This window comes from Melanostigma gelatinosum (assembly GCF_949748355.1).
Source record: "Melanostigma gelatinosum genome assembly, chromosome: 17".
Classification (NCBI taxonomy): domain Eukaryota; kingdom Metazoa; phylum Chordata; class Actinopteri; order Perciformes; family Zoarcidae; genus Melanostigma; species Melanostigma gelatinosum.
In genome coordinates, this window is record NC_136650.1 from 15,891,608 (window position 1) to 15,918,658 (window position 27,051).

Here is a 27,051-nt window from a genome sequence, read left to right on the forward strand (position 1 = left end):
ATCCCGTGCCAGTTTGAGTGGGAGTGATACAGAGACCTCCAAGGGGCTTAAAACAACAACAACTCGCAGCCGAGAAGGCCGGTTGCATATTTCCAGCTACTGCAGCAATAAACACACTCACACACATGTTCATACGCAGAGAAACTCAAGTGAGTAACTATTACATTTACATAATTCTGACATCTGGTGACTGGGTAACATTAAGGGGAATGGCAGAATGGACAGGTATTGAATTGTATGGTGAGACAGAGGGAGAGAAATGTAATGGGTCCATGGCAAGTGCAGTGGTGGAATGTCCCGGGGTGTTTTAATGGCATTTGTCTCTCCACACCTGTTGAACTAATAGCCAGCCCCTGAAGTCAAATGTCCTATGAAAATATTCGGTGGAATGAGAGAGGGGGAGAACGGGGCGTGGATCCGTTGGAAGGTTCATACCTAAAGGCTGGCGTGTAGTTTGGCTAACGCCTAGGATTTCCATTTTGGGGAACAAGATCATGTGCCCTAGCAGAGTCTGCAGCCTGAACCCCATCTCCTTCCATATGCCTGTTTCTCATAGACGCACACTGGCCCATGTGCTACAGAGAAAAACACATGTGTTTATGCATGCGGTTGCTGTTTTGAAGTTGCTCATTCTTACGTCTTATGTGTGGAAACCATGCCACGGATCATTTAGATGTATGCAAAATGTCAGCATTCCAATGAACATTTGCATATTTTCAAGTTCAAGTGCCGTATGGGTGCGCGGAATCTTTTCGTAGCCGATGAAAGTACTTGTAAAAATGAACGGCTTTCAGGCGAAAAATATTTTTCTGCTTTTTGTTTTCACCCGACAACTGTGATGTGCTTTCAAAGGTTTTATGAGGTCAGTGAGGACAAGAAGCCAGAATGCGGTATGGAAATGGTCCTGGGACCATTAGAGGATTGGTTGAGGGTTTCCACTCGTGCAAACACTCCCCCTGTTACTCTCCTTCTGTCTTTGAAGTCAGTGGTGGCAGCAGTAATCACAAATGATGATGTTCCCAAGTCTCTTTTGCAACTTAGGAGAGCGTTTTAGTGGTTACCCTGGGACAAAATACACATGCTAGTTATTAGTTGTTTTTTTCTCAATATCTGCCAGTGGAGTGTTATATCGTTCATGTGTGATTCTACTTGTTTTGAAGAATATTCTTTGATCACATGTCATCTCATTGAAGCTAGTTGTGTAAGATAATCTGCCTTTTAAGCAATGCCAGCGACGTAGCTCTAGTGATGGCTCGAGTGATGTCCGCCATTTTGGTTCAGACTGAAATATCTCAACAACTATTGGATGTATTGCCATGAACTTCAGCTCAGATGCCCATGTTTCCTAGATGATGTGTCCTCATAACTTTGGTGATATCCTTACTTTTCCCTCTAGCGCCGCCATGATATTTACTTTAGTTGAATCGACATTTGAATTTAAATGACTGAAGTAATAAATCTATAGCAATTTGGATTTTCTGGAACCCATTTTGAATCCTCCATCATTGAGGAAAACTACAGTAAAAATGGAAGAAAAGGGAAAAAAAACATTTGCCTACTGTGTGAAGAGATAAAACCAATAGATTTTCTACCGTGTATTTTCCGGGTGTCAGCTTTAAAGTATGGTGGTATGTTAATTAGCCCTCCCCAATTAGGGAAAGGCCACTGAAAACATACCATAAATGGAAATGGGAATGCATCTTTTTCTTTTTTGATGTCAGACATCCTGAAATCTTCTGAGAAAGAAAACCCCACTGAAGGCCAAAAGTGCAAACTTTATGAAATATACAAATCTGTGATGTTTCAAACTTGTGATCTTGCATTTGGAAAAGACTCAACAAAGATGAAGGATGATGATTTGCTCACTGTAACTGCACATGTATTGAAAAAATAATGAAAAGCATCAGAGTCTTTTCATACTAACAACAAAATAATGTAATACTGACAGATCCAGATGTAAATACCTTTGTCTTTTGTGGTGCAGAGACCAGCTGAGTGACAAGGGTAACAAAGATGATCCTTGAAAGATTTCACTCTCTGACCTTTCCAACTGCTTCATAATTGGTGAGATTTCCTACGTCATGGGGAGTCACAGTGTATGCTTAGCTGGAAGTGATAGGGTGGTGATGGTCTGGTGTCTTTTGACTGACAAGTGCAGATGCAGATGATGAATGTAAAAATTGAGAGAATAGGCTGGAGCCTCGAAGGGAAGCTCAGCCATTGCTTGCTTTTACAGTGCTACAGGGTCACATTCCTCCCAGAAACAGACTTTTAAATCCTTTCCAGAGATGTAAGAGCGCGAGGTGTGACTTGGATAACGGGAGTATGCCGCTTTTGTGTCAAGTATTTCGGCTTGGGTGAGAGGAAACAAAAGCCCTCCTTCATTTCTCAGCCGTATTCCGTCACTACAACAGAGCTAACGGTGGGCAGACAGAGGGCGAATAACTCGGCGGATCAAGCCCTATCTAAAGCTGTGGCAAAGTGCCGAGCCGCCCCATACCACGCAACTCTTACCCTCGCCCAGACTTTAATCTTCATCCCCCTTTGATATCAGAGACAGAATCGCTAATGTGGGAGGAATGGAAGGAAGGAGGGAGAGCGTTAGAAAGAGGGGGTTGGGTGGTAATGGGGGAATAATTGGGGAATATGGTTTCCAAAACGCTGTTATTTTTTTATGAAGCTGAGAGATGTATTCAAGTCTGGAGATCAAACGGTGTGGTGCTTTGTATGTTCTCAGACCACAGTGAATGAAGGAGCTGAGGTTTCCCACAGCGGCCTGCTCTGTGTCACCCGAGGAACTGGAAGTACTTTGCCTCTCTCGGTCTACCTTTCTTCGCCTCTTTCTCTCTACCTTCTCTCCGACTGTCAGTTGTTGGAAGAACTTTGCTTGGTTCAGTGGAAGCCATTCAAGTCCCTTAATGATCAGCCTGCAGATGATATCTTTCGCTGTGACAGTTAAAATGGTGCACTGTTTAAACCTGTCTGCTATGTCGGTCTGTATTTCAGAATGCATTTTAAAAAAGACATCAGATAAATCACAGAAGTAGGTACTGAGCCCGCATTCTGGTGTTTAACACAACATAAAGTCAGCTGTGTGTAAAATGTCACCGTTCGGGGGAGTATCTCAGAAGAAATGACATATTTTCTCATCGGTGATCTCACTCGCACAGTAGCACGTCGATTGGAGGCATCTGCCTGGGCAAGAGCACATGGTCAACATAATCTGAGTCACGGTTCCCGACTCGCGGTTTTCCGACCCCACTTGGCCCGATGCCCCCTCGCTCCACTTTGCGCTTATTTGCAAACTTGACAACTTGTAAACAAACTCGGTGTGAAAGAGGTCGCTCAACACCCACTTCTCCCTCAAATCCCCTCTTCATCCCTGTCATTCCGTATTTTGGCGGGTCGGTTTTTAGGTTTGTTTGGAGTAATAACACAGCAGAGACTCCCAGCCCTGGGGAGTTCGCTGGCAGGACTCAATATGACTTCATGGAGGTATACCTTTCTCTCTTTATTCATTTTCCATATTAGACCCTTTATGTGTCATACTGCACAGAAGTGTTCTTGTGCTAGAGTGAATGTACAGCAATTAAGCATGTTGGGACCTCTTAAACTTGCAATAACTGATTTTCTTTTTAGCCACTTGAGGGCAGCGCAAACAAGCTATGAACACAAAACTGACAAAACTAATGAAAGCCCCTTTTCCATACTCAGTTGCTGATTTGGCCCGACTTGGTTCGACTTGACCCGTAAGCCCATGCACGGTATCGTTCTATTACAACAGGATAACTCGCTAGAAGGTGCGTCTTGAACTTATGATGCGGTTGTCTTGAGTGGATGACTTTTAAAAGCAGCAAGCTGGTCTGTGGCTGTGACTAGTGGCCACAGGAGCAGATGTAAAACGGTGAGAAACACATTTCATTTCCTATCAATTCCGTCACAATAAAAGTCCCCCCAATATTTTGCTTTCATTGTGAAGCAGCAAAATCAGGAAATGTTGGGTGTTCATCAGCAGTAACTAAACACTGCACAGCTGAAAGAGAATGCAAAACAGTAAAATAAAAGAAAAAACCTGTTAACACGTGCTTGGAAAATATCTGGATGCTTAGCTGCTGAATGCTCTGTTATGTTCACCAGTTAGTACCACACTGTCTGTCTGCGAGATGCTGAGCAGGTGGTGTACAGGTAGCATTTAAAGCTGCCTGCTCCACGCAGTACAAGTAGCAATGTGATCTGATGTTGATGGAAAAAATATGGACTGTTTTTTAAAACTCAGAACAACAGCTGTGTCACACAGATGTTTCAGAGATCCAAACCATTTTTTGAGGAAGTCATGCACATTGAGTCTGTAAAGACAACAGCACCGGTCTCTGTGTCTGTTTGGATTTATTTGCTCTCGAGAAGGAGCCTGGCCTCCGCTGCCTCTCCGTGTCGCTCCATCCTCCCCCACGGCTGCTCTAGTATCCAAGGATGTGTCTCATTCTCATGTCTGTGGTGTAAATTGTATTCCTCTCCAACTCTCATATTCCTCCCACCAATCCTCCCGTTCCCTCCAGCTGCCAAGTGAAGACAAAGAAGCTGCTTCAGCCCTCCTTTGGTCTGGTGATTATCTAAGCGAGGGCCCATCAATCTAAAATACCTCCAGACTCCCAAGAATGCCCCCTTCTTCTGGCTGCCAGGTTGGCGATAAACACATATCAGATCCTGAAAATCAGCTCTTAATGAACCGTTCGATGCACGCCGACTGATGAAGCCTCCCTCTGTGTTATCATAACCTCCCAAACTGCTGCTCCGTCACGCTCGACAGACTGATGTGATCTGATTTTAGCAGCGAGCTCAGATCACTCCATTCTAAGAAAGAAAAAGGCCTCTTCATCGTTTCTTTATTTTCACTTAATTTCACCCGTCTGCCACATGATGCATGAGAAGGTTATTATTGCGTCTGGCCTCGCAAAGGTTGCATGTGTTGTTTTATTGGCTCTTGGCAGCGCTGCAGGAATTCCATGAGGCAGGTGAACGAGGAAATGGAGTTCATTCAACACTATACAATTATCTGAATGTTTGTTGTCATTAAAAGCTCTTTTTCCCCCTCCTTCCTGATGAACAGCGCTGAAACTCGAATATTCTGGGGAGCAGACCAGACACTTTTACAGCTCGTTAACCGTACATTTGTCCTATTTCTTGGGTATATACAGCAGTGACAGATGTGCAAATCATTTTCACTAAATTGAATAATGCTTAGAGTCTCTTGCAGACATTTTATACGACCTTAAAAGTCACATCCAGAGTATATAGTTTGCAGTGTTGCAGCCAGGTCTTAGACTGACCATGTCATCTCCCGCCGCCTTTGATCGCCCCGGCGTCGTTGTATCTTGTCTCAACTGGAACATTCCTTTGTGTGTCTCTGATCACCTTCTGATGACTGCGCTTTGGAGATAAGAGGCTAAGGGACAAAGAGATCTGGGTTTAATATAAAAAGGAGCCCCGGTGAAATCAATCACACACAAGAGAACTGAACAGGGAGTCACCCTGATCTCCATTAGTGTCAAGAGAGCGGAAAAGGGGTGTTGACAGGACGGGAGGGAAGGTCAGAGGGCGATGCAGGGTCAGGGAGGGAGAGAGAGACGATACGGTTTTTTTAAGGAGGGAATATTGAGTTCACCCCTGTATCTACGAGGCACGCTTCCCTTGTCCTGCTCCACGCTTGGTCTGATTTATTCCTCTTCGCTTTTCGGCGTGTCGCCTCCCAAACGCCACGGTCCAATATCTACGCTTCGAACTCAGTCTCTCACTTGCCTGGGTTTGGTTTAATGCACAGGACACGACGGATGACAGCGACGGCCAAGACAGTCGCTGAAGCGATTTGTTACTTTGCACCATTTAGTGGAGTTGATATAACATGTATTCTGCGGTGAATAGGAGCAAGCAAACTTTATTATTATGGCTCGTGTTCGCCGATGTGTGTTGAAACATTGAGTCTGTTATATTGGCGGCGGCCTTTCTTTTCTCTTGGCCCTGCTGCAGCATCTCATTCAGCTACCTTTCTCTTTTGTTTCCTCCTCCTCCTCACTGCACAAAGTGTGATTATTGAAACAAGACGCGGTGCTTTTGGCAAACCAACATGTTTCTGTCTCCTTTTCATACTGGTTCACAAGAAAATTAGCAAACAGCACGCCCACTATGTCTTCTGTTTAAAATCAGGAATATCTTGGCTCATTACTATAAATAATCCAAATGTGATTTGAGGTATTTTAATGAATATATTGGCTGTTGCTCGCCTTTTTTCTTTTCTTTTGGAAGATTATTGTCATGATATTGCCAAGTTTACATATCAGTCTGTTTCTAATTGACTGACCTGCAGAACACGTTGTATTTCCACAAGGAAATGTCTCTACTTATTGCATTGTTCCTGTTCAGGGGTTACTGGATGAACCACAAACCCATTCACTCTTCTTTTAAGATCCATTTTTTTGTGCTTCATTGTATTCATGTGCATTGTCTGCTTGCATGTGTTGTTCAATGTACAGTACAGTATTTGTTTCGTGCCTGCAGGCACACAAATCACACAGTGATACATACAGACTCTGAATCTGACAACCAGGAACATGCAGTAGTGTGAAATAGGACTGGGCATGATCCCGTCCTCCCCTACCGAGTATCTGACACTTCCCAGAGCTCCTAATACTGTCTAACCTGTGCTGCTCTGTGGTGGATCTTATAGCCTTCATAAGGCCCACTGTACACGACTCCAACGGGACGTATTCACTCGGCTTCCTCACAGTTTGCACACGGTCCCGTGGGTGCACGTCAGCAGCCAAATAGCTTCTTTTATGTGTTTAAAGCAGACTGATTATGACTGCACAGATGTAGCCACTGTAAAAGTCCCACTCATCACATGCTTGCTTCATTGACACTGCACCGTTGTTTCAACAACCCTACTAGAAACTTTTAGTATTCATTGTATTGCATTATAAGCGAGGGATGACATCGGTAATATGTTTCCTCTTCTGTACAAGAAATCTGTGTTCGTGGCTGTTACACACTCCACATCTATATTAAGAGAATTACACACACACACACACACAGTCACAGAGCCATGTTTATACAGCCCAGCGGTGGATTTTGGGAGGTGTGAGGCCCGAGCTGGCAGTGTCCTCTCACACAGTCAGTGCTCTTAGCCAGCAGCTAATAAAGACGTGCATTGATCCTGATGGGTGGGGTGGGCTTCAGCGAGGACCACAGTCAGAGGGGGCTATGAACTGTATGTTAATATGCATGCATGAGTGTGTGTGTTTGAGGTGCTTGGTGGGCTCTGTTCAGCTGGCATAGGTCTGGAGGCTGAAACACCCTGCTGGGGTCAGCAGCGTTTTAAGTGAGTGATCAGTCAAACAGGGGCCAATGAACAGTTCATGTTCCTCAACTGTGATTCAAAACCATCCAATGAATTTCTGACAGCAACATATTTTTCGATGGAGCCCATCTCTCATCCTCTGGTGGCCCTGCGTCACACTGTCTGAGTCCTCGAACAACGACACTTCACACACTTGCTCATTTCCTCGTGTTTGCCTTTTTTTACAGCACTCGAGTAAATCCCTGTTACTGTGGACTGTCGATAGAGAACTACAAGCTTCACATTGGCATGACTAATTGCTGCAGCTCAAATCTTTTCTTGCGTCATTTACTGAGTCATTACCCTCATGTGTATTTATTTATTTATTCATTGTGCTCGCTGCGAAGAGAGGCTGACGAAACAGACGAAAAAGCACTCTGAATGCACGCATGTAATAAGATGCATTCTTGATCATTGCGATACACTCTCGATGTTTGCTGCTACGGCCTTGGTCTGGTATGACCAGTAGCTTGTTGTTAGCTAATGTTAGCAAACTTCAAAAAGATATTTCTGGTTACTGACATGGCTGAATCCTTTTACTGATGTAATCTTAGCACGTCAACAAACGTTACACAGTCCCAATTTTTAGGTGGAAATCCACTGGTGGCATCCTTGATGGCGACAGCTCTGTTTTAGTACTGCAGTTCAGCAAGGCAGCAGGGGCCAGTGTTGTGATTCCCTTTCTCCAGTTTGTGCCGCTTCCTTTAATTGTGGTGGCTATGGATACTTATGTACCTTTTTTTTTATTTATTTTGATTGCACTAACAAAAAAAAATGACAGCATCTTTGTTTTCTTTCAAGTTCTGAATTCAATTCTTTGTCAGATCTTGTTATCATATTCTTTCCACAGTTAATTCTTAGTTTCGGTCATCACTTTGCCAATGTTACACGATATATTACAGTACAACATAATCGCTGACTTATTTGATGTCGTACAACACCAGTATAGAAATATTTCAACAAAACACATGCCTCAGTAATACATGACATGAACTGTCTTTAATAGATAGAGAGAAGAAAAAATGAGTACTCTTTAACGTTCCGGCATTGAGCCATATTTGCATTAATGCTAACCGCGAAATTCATCACTCTAGATCCAGCAGAAGTCACGCAGCTGATTCTATGGATTTACAAATTGCTGGCTCAATATGTTATATAGGAATATGCCCCAAACCATGGAAGGGTGGGATTTCTCTCTTCCTGGTCTGTTGTCTGCTTTTCCGCCGTCTGTCCTGCTCCCTGCGCCAGAGAAGCCCATCCCAGTCTATAGTCCAGTAGCCTCCAGCACGGAGGCGTTTCAGCTCCTTCAGGGGGATTTGACCAAGATTTCCTGCCCCTTATTAAATTATAATCTCCCTTCTACCGCTTTCTTTCTCCCCTTCTCTCCATCTCGGACAGAAAAATAGGCCTCCCTCTCTGTTTTGCTGCCAACTGATGTGTGTGCACGACGTGTGCATATACATGTCAAGCTGTTTCGGCTCCCAGCGGAAGGACTGTATGGGATGATTGGCGGGGCACGCATCTGAATTTGGTCAACAGGGAGATCAAGAGCTAAAGCTTTTACTTTCTGCTCCCTTTTCATTTTTATCCTCCATCTCCCAGTCTTTCTTTTCGGCCTGTCGCGATGACTTCATGTCTTCTTCGTGGCTTCTTGCCTTTTCTCCCCCTTCTGTTGCTTCAATTTCGTTCACGGTCAAAAAGGCTTTTCCTCTGATTCTTCCTCTTCTCCCCGTCCCGTGACACAAGTTTCCATCTCCCCCTGTCTCCATCAGTGGTAGCCTTTAACAATGTGATCTGTATTAGCTTAGTGTTTTTCATGGAGTGTCACACTGTGGAATCCTTTGATAGAAAAAGACGACAAGAGGACTTTTCTGGGGTTTTCCCTCCTGGAAGTCAGCCCCAGCTACGTGCAGCTTGGGATTTTTTTTCCAGTCTTGGCATGAAAAGAATGGAACAATTGATGGTGTGCGATTGTTCCGGGTTTAGTCTTCTTATTTAAGCTCCCCGGAACATTTCTCACCTTCAGAGCACTCAATCGTCAATAGACCCATGCACACACGCTCCACATGGTCTTGACTCCGCGCCACAGCCACCTTTGCCTTTTGGATGAACTGCCACCATGAATACTTTGACAATGAATACTGGAAATAACAAAGCTATGTTGTGAAAAAAGAAAAAAACTCCACTTTGTTGTGAGGAAAATCATGATTCCTTTACGCGACGGCTTGTTTGGAGCACTTTTCTTTGTCAGTTTTCTGTGTATTCTCTGGCCTGTGCATCTACAGCCCAATTCAGAGGCCCCATTCTGGCAGAAGCAAAGCCACCCACTCAGTGAAGTGAGAAAGGTAACAGCTACATGGCACTCAAACACAAGACATAACAGAGACCAAGCCAAACCCAGCACATTAGAGCCCTACAGAGAGAGTCCAGCATCTGATCCCTGATCCTGCACAACACCATACAATCCAGCTCCTGAACAACTGACCACCAACTGTGGCTTTGGATATATCCAAATACAAAATGCACAGGGCTCTAAAAAGACCAAAATACAAAGAGTTTGCAGGATGCTGTCTTATTTTTTGTCTTTTCAAATCAAAAACACAAGTCTACCATATGTGTAACAATGTGTACATTGTGAGTTGAACTCTGTGTCTATGTTCTGTAACATAAGCTTTGAAAGTTATCATGCTCATTTAACTAGCATGCTATCTACAGCTGGGGCATGTCTTCAGCTAGTAAAACTAGTAAAACATTTTTGTCGGGTTGCAGATTACTTCAGAATAATCTCAGTTGGGGACCAGAATATTCAGTCTGCTGGAGACGTGGTGCTCGTTTCAAGTAACACTCGGAACACTTTCCTGCTCTTTATTTATTTTGTACACCGGTAGAGCAACCCCAGCCAAAATTGCGTGAGAGCGTTACGCCTCCATTACGTTCGAATCCCTCATCCTCATTTGAGCCGACAAAATCCACGTCCATCAGAAGCAGATTGTATTTTTTTAAATAACTATAAATTCCATTATTATTGTAAACTATGTACTGTGCTAAAGTCGTAGCCGAAGCGGACACGTCCGTTGCTGTCCCATGCTCACTCCTTCTTTCTGACATTTTCTTTTCTTTTCTGTTCGTCTACCTCGACATTTGCTGTTATGTTAATTAAGAACAACAGAGACCTGAGTGTATGTCGGTACCGGTGGACTTACAGAGGAAAAAGAAACGCCTCGCTTTGCCAGGCCTTGGCAGCGCACAATAAAAGTATTCACACCAGCAATGAGCGGTGTGGACAGCGGGAGGTTTAAGGAGGAGAGAATAAGAGGAACAGGAGAGCGAAAGAGAAGAGCGGAGGAGACAGGGTGATCGTTCGGATTTGCAGGATATTATATTACTGGATGTCCTAGAAGTTTTCTTTCTGAGTTGAGGTCATCTCCACAGTGCCCTTCCGTCACACAGTTCCCTTTGTGGTTGTATTTTCCAATTCGTAAATCTCCATCTTTGTAGTAATTTCCAATTTTTTACGTGCTGAGCAAATGAGAGGGGTGATGTGTTCTTTCAATGACCTGTCTTGCTGGACATTTATTGCTCTGGAAAGATGGAAGCAGATCCCCTTTTGTGAGATTGTTTTTTGTACTCTTTCCTTTCGTTTACCTAATCAGCTGCTCATATTGACTTTAAGTGGACCAACGGGTCAGCCGGAAAGGTATTTTGCAGACTTTCATTCCATCTCCCATGGCGACATCTTGATCTGAAATGCTTCACCGAAAGATGAGGTGACAGAGCATGCATCGGTAAAACAGCAGGGGAGCCAGACTGGCTAATATATTGTAATTAATGCGCTTTTACTGGCCTGAAACTGTTCCTAGTCGGGGCTCAAGAGCATATTCGGTTCCCTTTTTAAAACTCACATGCAACTGTGTGAGGTCCTACGGGTTAATACTTCTGTGTAGGGGTGTAACGGTTCACAAAATTCACGGTTGGGTTCGGTACGATACAGTGGAGCCACGGTTCGGTACGTTTCGCTACAGTAGAAAACTATAAATGCCAGAGAAATGTACTTGATTTTAAAATATATTTATTCATTACAACTAACATCATCAAGTTATTCTTTGACTTTGAACAATGATGGAACTATACCTGAGTGACCCATCTTCTGGGGTGTCTTCTTAGCAACAGATCAGCATAAAAAACAAAAACTGCTCCTTAATGTTATGTAGTATTGTTACTTACATCTTGCAAAAGAGATTTTTAATCTCAATGGGACTACCTGATTCAATAAAGATTTTTTATTTATTTTTTTATTCAAACATATTCGGTTGGTCATGCGTACCGAACCGTGAGCCTCAATACGAATACGCGTACCGTTACACCCCTAATTCTGTGACTAATTAACCTCACTTTGACTGCTTTACCCTTTACCCCTGAGTACACACACACACACACACACCTCTGCTTTATGCGCACAATACATCAGCCCCATCTTATGATTAGTGCTTCTGCACTTACATAAGTACCCAGGGGTATGAACCGTGTCCTTCTGAATGAAGTCATCAAGGAATGGAAACCATCCGTCTGACCTCTTCACTCATTTCCCCGCTCCATGTTTTCTTCGCAACCTGTCTCACCACCCACACTTTACACCACCCCCCATTTCCTTTTTACTCTCACTTGTTCCCTCTTATTAAACCCCTCCAGCAGCATAAACTCACCCCTCTCCGACCATCTCTCAGCCGTTTAGAGAAACACAGCCCTGGTCCACGGGTACCTTTTCCTAAATTGATGAGAGTCTTTCACTGTTTTATGAGGGGGGCAAAGCGAGGCTTTTTTTCAATCCGGTCTTCAGTTCACCCGTGGGTACATTTTTGACTGTCATCTCCTATTTTGCTTCTTCCCATTCACATTATGACGGACACATTTGAAGACCAAGGGCGCACATTCTGTCATGCTGCTGTAAGGGAATCCTCAGGTTGCAACAGAAGGCAACAAGCAAGACAGATGACAGACACAATAGGCCGCCGGCACAGATTCACCAAAAAAAACAAGGTTCCATTCCATGTGTAAAGTGAGAGCGTGACATTTGTGTCGTCTGCAGTGATATATAAACATCATCATGAAGACGCTTTGACTCTCCATCTTCTTCTGTTTAATACATTTCAACAGTTTTCACATGTTTACTGTCTGGCCACATACAGACCTGAAGAAATAATTGTCATCATTTTGTGACATTTTATTGACCAAACAATTACTCGAATTAAAGAATGGAACATTTATTGTGTATGCTCGTGAGTTAATACGCGGTTTAGTGTGATTGTATGTGAGCACAAACGTGTATGCATCAGCATGCGTAGAAATGTAAACAGTGCACATCACGTCTCGACGTTGAACAAATTTACACGAATGATTCAGTGTAAACACTGCTGAGGACACAGGGGCTTTTATTGTGGCGGCGCAGAAGGAACAATATTTTCCTGAGAGCAACCAAACGTAATGGTCCAAGTGCCACTCGGGCTTAAAGAGGGATTACCTCATTCGAAAGCAGGTGATTCTCTAAATATAACCCCACACGTTCAATTTCCTCTCCCCCGTCTCACACAAACTCGGTATAGAGCTGTGTGGCTCCGGCCGCCAGCATGTTGTGTAACTGTTGTGCTCACTTTCTCACCTCCTCAGCGTTTCCCTCAATCTCTTAGGTACAGAACAAGGCGTTCACACACTTTAATGGTCAATGGGGCTCTGTGTTGTCTGGAAGTGACACCTTAGGAACGCTTTGGCCTGTTTGTGTGTATTTTAAGAGTTTGCTTAGTGTTCTCAGGTGCATGTATTTTTACTGCAAATCTGTAAAATCCGTGAACACTCAAACGTCTAGACTACAGTTTGATTACTCTGGCTGTAGAAGGGAAGTCTCCCACCATTGCTTTGCTGAATTTACAGGAAGAGAGTTCGGTAAAGGAAGCTGACCACCCGTGTGGGTTCATGGTTGACAGTCAGGAATGCTTATGGTCATGGTCTCAGGTTTGTCAGAATTGGATGAATCAGCTAAAATACGTGGTCAGGTTTTAAGTGCACTTCTCTGCGAGACCTGTGGTCGTAACCAAACTATCTAACAATCATGGACCTCGGTTGTTGTTGAACCATTTGGAGTTTGTGTAAAAGCTGGTACATGATGTTCAGGTGATGATCCCCCCCCCCCCCCCCCCCCCCCCACTCCAGGAGCGGCTCAAATTTTCACCACAAAAGCAACCGCCTCCTCTTTCCTCAGTGGCACAGAACCCTCACTCTTGGTGTACCTATAATCTCTCTGTGGCACGTGGTTTAGGAAATGCCTGGCAGTCTGGATCCACACATGTACCACTTAAAGGAAGTGGAGGCAGAGCACCTTCAACCTCACCTCCCCAGCGCTGTTGATTTCATCAGCGGGTATAGCCGAGCAGTTAGGGAAGTGTGTGCTCGGCTTGCACTCAGCCGCGGTGTCTGCGTCTCCTTTGCCTGTCTGAGCAGGCCACTTGAGATGCTGCTGAGTTTTGGGGTCTGGAGGCCGTTGAGTCTTCTCTGCGGCTCGAAAGCCTTCGCAGATTGGTGTTTCGGCTCCGTTGAAATGGCATCCAACACATGTTCGGAAAAGACTGCGAGCTGCGGGTATGATTTGTGTCTGCGACTCAGATTACCTGGTGGTTTGGAGACTGCGAGGTGTATTGGATGTGGGAAAGTGCGATGTCTGTCTGTGCTCGTTATGTACACTCGCCGACATGTGTCTTTGTATTGGATGTGGGCTTGGATGGATTTCCGAACCGACTCGTCGGCCTTTTTGCCTCTGATCTTTATCAGTCTTTTATTATGGAGTAACTGCAAACCAAAAATAGTCCAATGTTTGCTTTTGTTTCTTCTTTCCTTCATACTGCAGCTGGACAGCATACTGAGGCTACAGTAACATCATTAGAGCAATTTAACTTTATTTAGAAGAACAGCTCAGCTTTAAGAAGAAAGAACCGCGGGCATCTCAGGCTGTGTTTGATGGTTTCCGATAATCATCACGTGGACGGCCTCTCTTCATATCCTGTGTGAACAAATGACTGATGTTCAGGTGCAAGTTGTGAACCAACCAGCAGCAAGAGTATGGATCAACGGCAAGATAGTGATGCAAAAAAAGATGCAAAGAGACAAAAAACAACTTCAAAGTGACACAAATCAACGATAAAAAATACACAAAATGACGACAAAGAAATGCAAAATGACAACAACGATGCACAAAACAACCAGAGAGACACAATACAACAACAAAGAGACACAAGTATTACAGTGACAAACAAAACAACCAAAAAGACATCCATCCATCTGTCCATGGATGTCAGACATGGTGCAGTTATTTAACAGCTGGCTGGAGGTTGGAACAGCAAAGTGATGACGAATGGAATGATGGAGCTGGCGGTGCGGTTGCCCTTTTACACCCGAGGGTCAGACTCTCCCTTACTTCCTCATTAATGCTTCTTTTCTCTTCTGCTCATTATTTCTTTATGTATTTTTGGATCCGTTACCGTGATGCGTGTGGTGATTTCTTCTTTTTTTCAGCTCAATCTGTTTTATATAAAGTGTCACTCGGCCTGCCAGACGGGGCTTTTTCACCGTAACTCTGGATGCTGCTCATGTTTAATGACTGAGGGCGGCTTTGATTACCATTAGCTCTGCTCTCCCCTCAAACCCGGGGTTCTGCCTCGGTTTGTTTTCAATGGGCCGGTTTGTATGGGAAAGTCGGGGAAAGTTAACGCGTTTGAGCATTTTCAAGACACCCGCGTAATCACTTACCAGAGCTGTATTGTGTTCTCGTGCATACTGAGAGTGTGTGTGTGTGTGTTCTTGTGTGCGATGGAGTCTCAAGCCAGCAGTGGCTCATGGTGGCCAGCCAGAGAGGATTGCGTGAGATTCTTTAATAACGTCGGCAGAGCTCTTTGAACAAAAACATTTGATAAACAGATTGTGCAGCTCTGTGAACTGCCTGTCTGTGTCCGATCCCTGTTCATGCACGGCTCCTGGGTTTGAATACTTTGGTTCTTGAGAGAGTTTGACGCCTGCAGAATGGTGGGCATCCAGAGCGGCCTGTTGAACTACGTCTGCAACAAAACCTCAGACCCCCATACCAGACGAGCTTCCCTGCCAGCCAGCCGGCAAGTCGGCCAACGACCATACACTGCCCTCCCATACTGTTCTCTCTTTCTCCCGTTCATTTCTTCCTTGTCTTTGCATTCCTCATTTTGCAGAGATTAAGCTTTTGTGATCCCTGATTCTTCCAGGCACAGTCTCCAGCAACCCGCAGTGCCATAAAAAAGCATAAACAGATACCGCAGACACACACACGCACTTATGTCTAATGACAAAAAACCCAGAGAAACACTTTGGTAAGTGACTGTTAATGAAACCGGAATTTGACTACCTAGCTGTGTGGTTGCTGAACAATCACAGACGTCGGTAACAGCGAAGCTGTAAAACAGACGTCATCTCTGCACACACATGGTGTCGATGAACACATCGTTTTCTAAGTACGTGTGAGTTGCTGTGGGCTCCCAGATTACTCCAAATCCATGCTTCCAATTAACTGCTGTGTATAATTTGGCGTAATTTTAAAATGACAAAATGAGAGATACCTTTCAAACGAGAAAAACGTCAACTGGTGTTTGGGTAACTGCTGTTCCACGCTGTAAACTTTCAGAGTGAACTCTCCAAACTAAGTCCATATCAGCAGAGACCAGCAAACTTCCGCACACACACACAGGACGAAATGAGTGTTATATGAAGCAGGGGAAATAAAGTAAGGGATGATGAGCTAGACACTGCAGCAGCCTCCTCCATCTCTTTGGCACTTAATGCTGCTTTATATTAATGACCCAAAATAAGCAAGAGGTGGAATTCAGAAATGACATTTGCCAGAGTGATGAAGTGTATCTCTCTCGTGTCTCATTTTGTTTGCCAAATGTCACCGATCGCTGATATTGGTGTGACTTTGCTATAAAGTCCTGGAAGTCCAAAACACTGTATGTCAGTTAAATCACAAAATCCCGAGCAGGTCAGAGAGAAAGTTTTGCAGTTTTTCACAACCACGCACCGCTTTCTCTCATCTTCACACCATTTCCATGCCTGATATAAGCATGACATGTTGGACCTTCAAACAGGAGCAGGCTGAACCTGACATTGAATTTTGCATTCCACATCATGACAAAATAAGACAAAAACAGCTCAGGGGAGAGTTCAAGTGGAAATGGACGCCATTTCCACACTTCATTTCACCAGTTAAAGGACACCTGCAGCGGCTCACTTATGATACGCAAACACACTCACCATCCTCTGGTGGTTTCCTGTTCGCACCTGACCACGGTTGTGAAAATATTTGGCAGAGGGAGATGTGGTCGTTTCTTCCTCGAGTAAATTAAAGTCAACAGGTCTGCTTGCCACAGGTCCTGAGAGCCATCTTGGCCAAATATTAACCCAACCAAATACTTACCGCATACACAGTGTAGCAGCAGAGAGCCGGGACATTCGTCAGCAATCATGCTCACGTTGTGTTGTATTTGTACATGTGTGCACCTCATGTTTGGACAGATAAAATGTATGGGAACAGTCGTGTGTAACCTATCCTTTACCGGTACTGGAGGTAGTGTCATTCTGTAATATATAGCAGCACATAGAGTAATGTATGCTGTAGTAAAAAGTCATTATCACTGTGGGTGTAAATTCCACATCAGCTTTATCCCATCATATTCCCCTTGACTGCCGGATTAATCCTTGCAAACGGCAATCTAAGATAAAAAAAATAAAAGACAAAGCCCAGTCATTTTGAGCATAATAACGAATATGGCCCTCTTTTCTGTTCTGTTTATTCCTGCAGTTGTTTTTGCGTGACATCTGAAGCCTGAGATGCTGGTGACCATGCTGCTGGCTCCTGTCTGTGTGCTGCTGACGCTGGGAGCGCGTGCTCTTGCTGGAGGCTATCCGCCCATCGCCCACATGAAGTACATGCAGCCCATGATGAAAGGGCCGATTGGACCCCCGTTCAGAGAAGGCAAGGGACATTACGTTGGTAAGTAATCCATGGGGTTATACAGTATGTGTCTCTTTTACTTCGATGTCTCACTCTTCTCTGCACAAACTGTTCGCTGTGAACTAATTCACAATGATTTAAACCTATATTATTGAGATACTCTCAATAATGCCATTTTAAATATGAGAAACTGCAAAATTAGCAACGTAAAAGTCTCTTTTTCCACTGTCTGTCTGTCTGATATTAATTTCAGTGTACACAATACCCAAAATATAGTTACATTTTGATGTTTGTGTTCAGTTATTTCAAATTGAATAGTTCCCGACTCAAAGTTATTTTCTGCAAACAGTATACATGTAACTTTTCTCCAACTATCTGAACCAACGGCAGCACTGATGTGGATCACATGCAAGTCCTAAACTACAGTACAGTAAAGAACAGAGATATAACGACTTAGGAACAAAGGAAGTTTCCAACATTGCGGTTAAATGTGTGACTGATGTTGAGAGCCTCCCAGGACAGACTTGTGCACTAAAGCCACTGGTTTAGCAGCTCTTCAGGCAGTTTAAAGGACTGTGTGTCTCGTGGACCTGCGGGTCCTACAGCATTTGGCAGCTTCTCAGTTGGGGCCTAATGGAGGCCTGATTGCCCACTGTTTGCTGAGCTCCACTTGGCCAGTTGTTCTTCCTGCCATCTGGATGCCGTTACCCCCAGTGTTTATCACATCTTTTTCAGCTGTGTGACGAAGGAGAGAGTGTGAAGGATGTAAAAATAGATTGTATAAAAGGCTCAGGCAAAAGGGGAACTGGGACAGGGAGGGGGGTGATAATCATCCTGAAAAAATGTTCATGCCGTCATTGCTGTCATTATCAAATTTGACTCAAACTACCAATACAAGGTGTGGATGAGATGAGACGCGCCATGTGTTAGCGGAGGCCCCTTCTTCGAAGCAAAGTTCAAAGCAAGCGAGGGGCACATTTTCATTTCAGTGCCATGATATGATGTTGGACAAAGACAGACTCCAGAAGTTGGATTCAGAGCAATTTCAGTGTTCATGTGTTGCAGTTAAATCCCTCACAGAAACAGCAAAGATGGTCATGCTTTCTATAAATGGGATTTCAAAGTGTGGTAGAAACAAGTTTAAGATTTGGACGAGTGAAACTAATGCGCCATGGTGGCTCGCGTGACTACAATGCCTTTACTGCCACCCAGTGGCCACATGTCCACATTGCATCACCACTGAAACAGTTTACCAGTTATTAATTAACTATACACTATGATTATCAGTTCAGTTGATCTTTATTAACAGACTCAAAGTCCATTAAAAAAACACAAACAACACATACATAGGATCTTTAGATCTACTGTATCCGGTGTAGTATTAGAATTTGCAAATACAGTCAACATCCCAGAAATGTATAAAATAATGTTTGTGATGTTATACAGAATATGTGAAGGTATAACGCATTTGTATAGTACTAATTATATCAAATCGTTCTCCTGCAGGTTTGCTCTTACAAGAGCAGAGTTCAATAAATGCAGTGACTCTGTCAGTTTAAATGTAGTTGAAAGCACAACTTAAGTCTTTGTCCTCTGGAGAGAATCGCAACAAGTAATGAACAAGCCATTATGTCCTCTCAAGTGTGAAGCACCTTATTTCCTCTCTCTGGGTGATATACGACGGCGCTCAGTAGCTAATAAACAAACAGAGCTGAGGCCAGAATGCTCATTACACACCTGAACACAATCTTTCGGCTGGCACCCTGGCTGATATAGACAAACCTCGAGTCTAAATATATTATACGAACCATTTATTCGGAGGAGGATACAAAAAGAATTACACCTGCAATCTCATGAAAACTGTACAGTCTGGTAAATAGTTCAAAGTTAAACCTGGAAGTCAGACAGAAAGCAAACGTATCACATTTAAAATGTAACACTTCTTAAAAATAATGATGAATTACTCATTAAAGTTGAAATGTTATCATACACAAATGCAACAATGACCACAACCACAAAAATAAAACCTTCACTGTTAATGTTGGCATTTTGCAACCACTTTGGGGCACATATGATCACTTTGTATAAACTGTACGTGTGTCTAGTTCAATTTTCCTACATTTTTCTCAGTCTTCAAAACTACATGATGCAGGCTTATCACATGCTAAATATAATAATGTACACACACTTAACTAGACTTATACGGTACTATGACCCATGTGCTGTTCAGTGTATTAAGCTTTTATTCTCATCATGGTGGATGGATGCATTCTCATGAAGTGCCAGCAGGGGGAAGTCGTGCTCTGTGGTTACGTTAGGGGAAATAATGAGATTTCCAACTTGAATGCATTTTAAAATATGGATACTTGTCATTTGTGCTTTCTTGTGAAAATAATACAAGGTGAGCTTCCCTCTGGCAGACCTGCAGGCGAGGTGTTGCTGAGTTGAGGAGCAGCACGCGTGCTGAAATGTTGTGATGGGAGTGTTCTGCAGACCAGGCCTGTGCTTCTGCTCAGTGTGGCCTTGCTGTGTTCTGCTTCACTCTGCCAGGGAAGAATATTGAGACAGTTTCTGACATGTGGCATACTTCTTCAGTCTAGTTTCCCCTTTGTCACACAATCAAAACATTTGCATTTCACAGACACTCTCAAAGTCACTCAGGTGTAAAACAGAAAAGGGAACTCCTGTCCAGTTGTATGACTACATGGATTGTTATAGGGATTGGAGACCTGTCCATAATATAACCCGCCTTCTGCTCAATCTGACCTGTGATAGGACCCGTGATAGGCTTTAGCCCTTCATGACAATGAACAAGCAGTTAAGAAAAAAATATGAATTAACGACCTGAATTGTCAGAAAGCTTACTATGTCTTTAATCGATGGAAAATTGTATAAAAGGGAATTCAGAGGACCCTTTCCAACAGGATTGGGTTTTTCCCAGGTAATGATGTTGTGATGTCACATGTTTCATCTATGTAGCTTAATTCATGATTCCTTCTGTCGGCCCTTAATTGTTGTGTTGACTTGGCAATGGACAATGTACTCAGCCCACTCAGTACTATTTTTTATGTCTTCTCTCTTTAGTGCCTTTGCAGCTGCATTTATTGTCTCAATGTTGACAATGAAATTTCAAAACTTCAGTGGCTTATTAAAAACTACTGATACCGACATAAAATAAATATTTTTAGAATTGGTCCACTGGCGCATGCTGTGCTGCAACAGGCTGGATCACTATAGCTTACCTTTGGATAGACTTTAAAGGATTGAGGTTTTTCTACAACACGTGTAGGGTTGATTTATTGACTTTTTTTATTTTGTATTCTTTTAAAACCCTGACACCCTTACCACTAAGTGGCAGTATTGTGTAAAGTCCAGTGTTTCAAGTATCTTTAGGTCTCACATGACGATGAAGCAGTGTTGCCTTCCGAGTAAAACAAACGTTTTAAATGGACCTCCAATGGTGAAGCAGCTGGTTGATGCAGTTGGCTGCAGTGTAGATAGGAATTGCATCCTTTAGGTTTTTTTGTATTACTTTGACCGACATTCATTTAAGACATTTGTTTTGGTTTCAATCAAAACACACATAAACACCTTTATATGTTACATGTTATGTTTCTGATCAGTTTTCTACTTCTTATTTGTTTTAAAATACATTGGCGTGCCAACGATGTAATCTTTTCTTTTTCCAGATATGCCACCCATGATGGAAGTCAAGGGGGAACCAGGCCTCCAAGGCAAACCTGGACCTAGAGGCCCCGTAGGGCCAGAAGGAATTCCAGGCAAACCTGGACTGGGCAAGCCGGGTCTCAATGGCCAGCCAGGTTCTCAGGGGCCTCCTGGTTTTCCAGGAATGGGTAAGCCTGGACTTCCAGGTCTCCCAGGAAGGATTGGACTAAAGGGGATGCCTGGACTTAATGGCGAGGTTGGCCCTCGTGGTGAACCAGGTCCCAGAGGTTCTTCAGGGCAGCCCGGCCTCCCTGGCCCATCTGGCCTGTCTCTAAATGGGAAACCTGGACTTACAGGCATGAGAGGCCCCTTTGGGGCTCGGGGTGAACCGGGAACAAAGGGTCTTTCTGGCCCACCAGGTGAACGTGGGTTTAAGGGCGAGAATGGAAATGGAAAGCCAGGGCCTTCAGGTATAAGGGGTCCTCCTGGGCTAAAAGGTAGTTCAGGACTACCTGGTCTTCCAGGTATAGGCAAACCAGGACTAAAAGGTTTGTCTGGACTGCCTGGTCTTAAAGGTGATCAAGGACTCCCAGGGGAACAAGGAGAACCTGGAGAGTCTGGGGCTCCAGGTCTACAAGGTCTGCCAGGACCAGTTGGGTTAGGGAAGCCTGGGCAAGACGGACTGCCTGGAGGACCAGGTCCACTAGGTCCAAAAGGTGAGCCAGGGACCAGGGGTTCTCCTGGATTTCCTGGCACTCCTGGTTATGGAAAACCTGGTCTGAGTGGGCCTAAAGGAGAAAAGGGCTATGGTGGGTTGCCTGGTCTCCCAGGGGACAAAGGAGAGCAAGGAATGCCGGGCCTGTTTGGAGAACCCGGCCTTGATGGGCAATCAGGACCACCAGGACTTCAAGGCCCAATGGGACTGCCTGGAAAACATGGAATGCCAGGACTGAAGGGAGAGCTGGGCCCCCAGGGCCCTCCGGGACTTCCTGGCCTCAGAGGTGACCAAGGCCCCACTGGATCCTTTGGAAAACCTGGCATCCCTGGGGAGAAAGGCATCCCTGGGCCTAACGGTTATATTGGAAAACCTGGACCCAAAGGTGATGGAGGGCATATTGGCCTACCTGGCAATCCAGGGTTGACAGGTGCTCCAGGACCGAAAGGTGAGGGAGGGTTTATAGGAACTCCAGGACCCAGGGGACAGTCAGGAATTCCTGGTCTACAGGGGCCCATGGGTCCCATGGGGCCACAGGGTGGCCCTGGCACAAAGGGTGAATCCGGATTTCCAGGGTCTCCAGGACTGGGTAAGTTCGGAGAGAAGGGAAATATAGGTCCCCAGGGTCCTCCAGGGAAACCAGGCCCTTCTGGGCTCAATGGTAACCACGGCGCTCCTGGTCCTCCAGGGCCCCCCGGTCCTCCAGCAAATGGCCAAACAGTTGTTGCAGGGCCAACAGATTCACAGTTGGAAGGGGATGAAGTACCAGGGGACAGGAAAGGACCTGCATACAGTCAAGTCCCACTCTCTGCCTCTGTGGCACCAGCCTTCACAGCCATCCTCAGCACACCTTTCCCTCCCTCTGCCATGCCAATCAAATTTGACAGGACCCTCTACAACGGGCAAAATGCCTACAGCCCTGCTTCTGGCATGTTCACCGCTCCTTTATCTGGTGTCTACTACTTTGCATACCACATGCACGTAAAGGGAACAAGCCTGTGGGTGGCACTGTACAAGAACAATGTGCCAGCTACTTACACCTATGATGAATACAAGAAAGGCTACATGGACCAGGCGTCCGGTAGTGCTGTCCTAGAGCTGAAGGAGGGTGATCAGGTATGGGTCCAGATGCCCTCGGATCAGGCGAATGGCCTCTATTCTACCGAATACATTCACTCCTCCTTCTCAGGATTTCTGCTCTGTCCCACATAACCCTGTCCTTTCATTCATGTTCCTGTATTGGCACCTCGGAGCAGCCCTAAACCTGAAATACCTACAGCCATTAACAGAAACACAAAACCCATAGGATTCTCAATGTTTTTACATCATCTTGATCTGTCTCACCCTCAGCAATATCAGCGAAAGAAAAGACAAAACTATGTGAATGAAATATGGAAAGTTTTAAAAAGCAGGGGAAAGAATTTCATACTGTGTTCTTTGTTTCAATGTCCTTCAAATGTGTGTTTTTGGGTTGTATTTGATGATGGTGTTTTTTAGCTTATATTATTTTAATTATTATATTGTCATAATTTTATTGTTATTATTTGGTCCTTTGTCGTCATTGTTGCTGTTGTTGTTGTTGATCGGATTCAGACTATTGAGTGCCTTACTTTGTAATGTGCTAGTAACAGACCTTCCCATGTGACTGCACATCCTGCCCACAAGCTCTGACATCACCAGGCCCATGGGGGGGTGATTGGTTCGTCTGGCTGCAGTCATGTCCCCCTTGTGTTCCTATTTAAATCGTTGAATGGCAATACTGACATAAAGAGCAATGACACAACATCGGAAATATAGACAGACGATAGCAAAACAAGGCATTTTGTGCTGAAATAAGATTACTTTTCACGTTTCTTTTGTTTGGCCTTTATGGTACTCTAAACAATTGCTACGTTAAAATTATTAATGGGATTAAATCTTTGTTTTAAGAGTGAGATATATATTTTGACAATTAGTTGGCATCTGTAGGGTGCTTATTTCTCTGCTTCTTTCTGAATTTAGTCGGCGACCATGTAAGATGAGCTTTATCTTTTTTTTGATATGTATAATTTATTGAACTGTCCAGAAATGCAATCCAAGAGTAAATATGACCTCACAGTATTAGACTTCATAAAATTGAACCTGCCCTGTTTAAGTGGATAATGCAAGAATTATGCTTTTTTTTTTTTTTTTACTTTCAGGACAAAATGAATTAAGGATGATATGTATGCATACAGTCAATGTTTACATGCCATAGAATAGATACTGAGAGCAACTGAAAAATGGACGGTAAGGACACAAATCCAGCAGGATTAATGGCCCGTTTCCTTGTATTGATCCCATTTTTCACAAATGCACTGCAAATCCCATCACGGTGTCGCAGGCATTCCCTTCAGACACTCTAAACATGACATCACCGCTCTCTAATGGTATACTACCTATTCCAAGTGAGCAATCTCTGCTGCCATACTCTAAAGGCCCCATTTCTGACCACATGTTGCTAAATCTGTGAAGATGCTGTTTTAAGAGAAATAGAGATGCAAATGGTTGACAAACAAAGTACATCCACTTCTTCCTTCAATGGCAGTTTCTGTGCAACTTGTTGTTGCTGGGCAATTCTGAATCGTTCGTGAATGAAATTGTTTTCTATTAATTCCTAAACCATTGTGTCGAAAATAGCAGAATTGTTGTTTTGCTTCATGGAACATCCGTGGTTACAAGGACAAGATGTCTCTCAGAGCCCAAGTTATGTCAAAAATACACAGCCGGAAACGAGAATCAATCTGCATTCACTCCCTGAATAAGTAAAGGGACTGACTGAGGCCCACAGTTTGTGAAATACAGGTTGTGTAACATTTAACAACCCCCTGCCAGATTTCTGGCAGAGGTGGTGGGTCAGAGGTGAGAGTGGTGTATTTACTCATTTCTGTTGGATGAGGGATTAAGGATACATGCTCTGTGTGTGTGTGTATGCGTGTGCTCGTATGTTCTGGTAGGTGTACCCTTCTGTCTGTCACTATGTCAATATACGTGTGTGTGTGTAGTTCATATTGTCCCCCTGGCATTCAGGTCATGAACACTTCAGCGAGTATAATCACAAACTTGAATAAAGTTACAAAACCTTAGGAAGAGCTTACAGTCCTGTTAATGTTCCACATGCATTCTGACTCCTAAATCTCTCGGCCTGCTTTGGGCTTCAGAGAAAAATTCACACACTGCCTTTGCAAAGTAAGGGAACAAGTTCTAAATAAAATAGGTGAAGGTAACGAGTAGATTACGGGACGTGACATCAAAATAATGAGATAAGAAGACAACATTTGCTAAACATAAATTACTGGTCGACACTGAACGCTTTTGACTGTTTTGCATATTGGTCCAATGAGTGGCATAATGGTGTGCAACATTTATTGTCACGCACCAAGTCATGAACAGAAAGAAAAACGACACTCTGGTGAAGTGTGCAAAATCTTTCATCATGGTTGCATTTACAGAAGAGAGGAGGTTTGAGCAAACTTGAGAAAAGTAGCTTAAATTACCAACCGATTGCCGTGCCTTTACTTACTCATGCCGCCCAAACGCTATCGTTACACTGAATTTAGGACTACCTTACATCTTGATGGAGGAATGTCAATGTAGAGTATAGGATTGGACCAGATATTGAGCTGTTCAATCAGAATGAATGTAATACTGTTTGACTCATTTACAATAGTTTCTATAAATTATCCACCATGCTGTGTCGCGATACATAAACAGTAGCTCTTCTGGAAAGGAAGTGCTTGGAAAAGGCCCAATCAGCATTTTAAGTCTATAATGCAAACAGTGCACTTGCTCTTGCCCTTTCCTTCTCATAACATGAAAACACCTCCAACTGCTACGTATGTCATTATTGTCATGTGAGTCGACAAGACCGCCCAAGGCTGGTTGTGTACTGTATGTTGCCTTTTTTCGTCGCCTTCTATTTTTGGACATATGAAATGGTGACGTGAGTTACATGTGGCTATAACTCTCTGTCCTTGTGTTTTGCCCTGTGTGTGCAAATCAGTCAACGAGTGTCAGTAGGATGCATGTACCGTCTCAATCACAAGTTGCTTTGAAGTGATTTCTGCTTTTCTTTAAAAAAAAAGAAAAGTTTTTTTTTTTTTTAAAGCCTTGCTTCAGTTCTTAAGGGATATTTGTTTGTTTTAGTTTCAGTAAATACAAACGGCCATTCCCATTTGCACATGAAATTAATCAAGATGTATTTATACATTTATGATAATTTAATAGGGATGCCAAAACCGACCACCGAAGCCTAGAACGTATACATGGTATTTAACAGCATTGATGAGTTAAGAGCATTTACGACATGTAGTTAGCATTCTAGAGTTGTTTGTGAAGGATTATTTGATGACTTTTGTTTTCTATTTGAGTAATGTACAATGTATCAACTTATAGGATTTTTTTTGTCATACAAGGCTATTGCGTGCACTCTATGCAATAGAATTTGGGTATAAAATGCACTCTTTTTGATTGAAAACGTTTGTCTGCTTATACAAAATCTACAGTACTTGATTGTATTGATACCACATCAATAAAAACCTTCTTGTATATTATTGTCAGGCCCCCTCTTTCTATCGACTGTATTTGCATTTGTACATATTGGTAATGGATTTTCATGCTTTCTAGGTGAAGATATCTGCATGGCACATCTGGTGTCGAAATCTGTTGCAGGTAAAGGAATGAACACTAGAGGGAGATATGCAATATAGTAAAAACAGCATTTCAGGCCACGCTTTTGACAGATCCTTGTTGATCTATAGTAAACTCAGGGCTGCATTGATAGGCTTTCGTTGGTCAGTTCAGATTACTTGGATGATAATTGTGTGTTAGTCAGTGACTTGGAATGCTCAATCATTGCAGACAAATGTTGAACACAAAAAGACCAATCTTTGTCATAATTTGCCCTGTGTGAAGATGCCATCCTAAGATAAACAAGCTCAAAATAGCAAATCATCGACTGGAACAGTGTCCAACCTCCAACTAAAATACATGGTCTAAACATACCTATATTTTTAGTGATATACAGATACACACAAATCATCAAATTCAGGAAATTGAGGTTGCAAACAAAACCTGAGCACAGCCATAATTGTGCGGTTATTTTCTGGAACTGTCGTCACTATAGTGAGCTCCTCTCATCGTGCACCCGGATTCTTCTTACGTCGCACTGACGCCAGACCTTCATGCTGCATTCGTGTAGAACTAGTAAACTCGTTCATCTTTATGTCCCGTATTTGCGAT

General features: G+C 43.6%; 1 protein-coding gene across 1 annotated transcript in view; it reads left to right on the forward strand.

The window, feature by feature from the left end:
- col8a2 (collagen, type VIII, alpha 2) overlaps positions 1–26,358 on the forward strand; it is a 38,926-nt gene extending 12,568 nt beyond the window's left edge. The window contains exons 2-3 of the mRNA XM_079287432.1: positions 17,259–17,450; positions 21,101–26,358. Of these exons, the coding sequence (XP_079143558.1) occupies positions 17,288–17,450; positions 21,101–23,004 (2,067 nt within the window). The 5' untranslated portion in view covers positions 17,259–17,287 and the 3' untranslated portion in view covers positions 23,005–26,358. The remainder of the gene's footprint in view (positions 1–17,258; positions 17,451–21,100) is intronic.
- Positions 26,359–27,051: the final 693 nt, after the last annotated feature.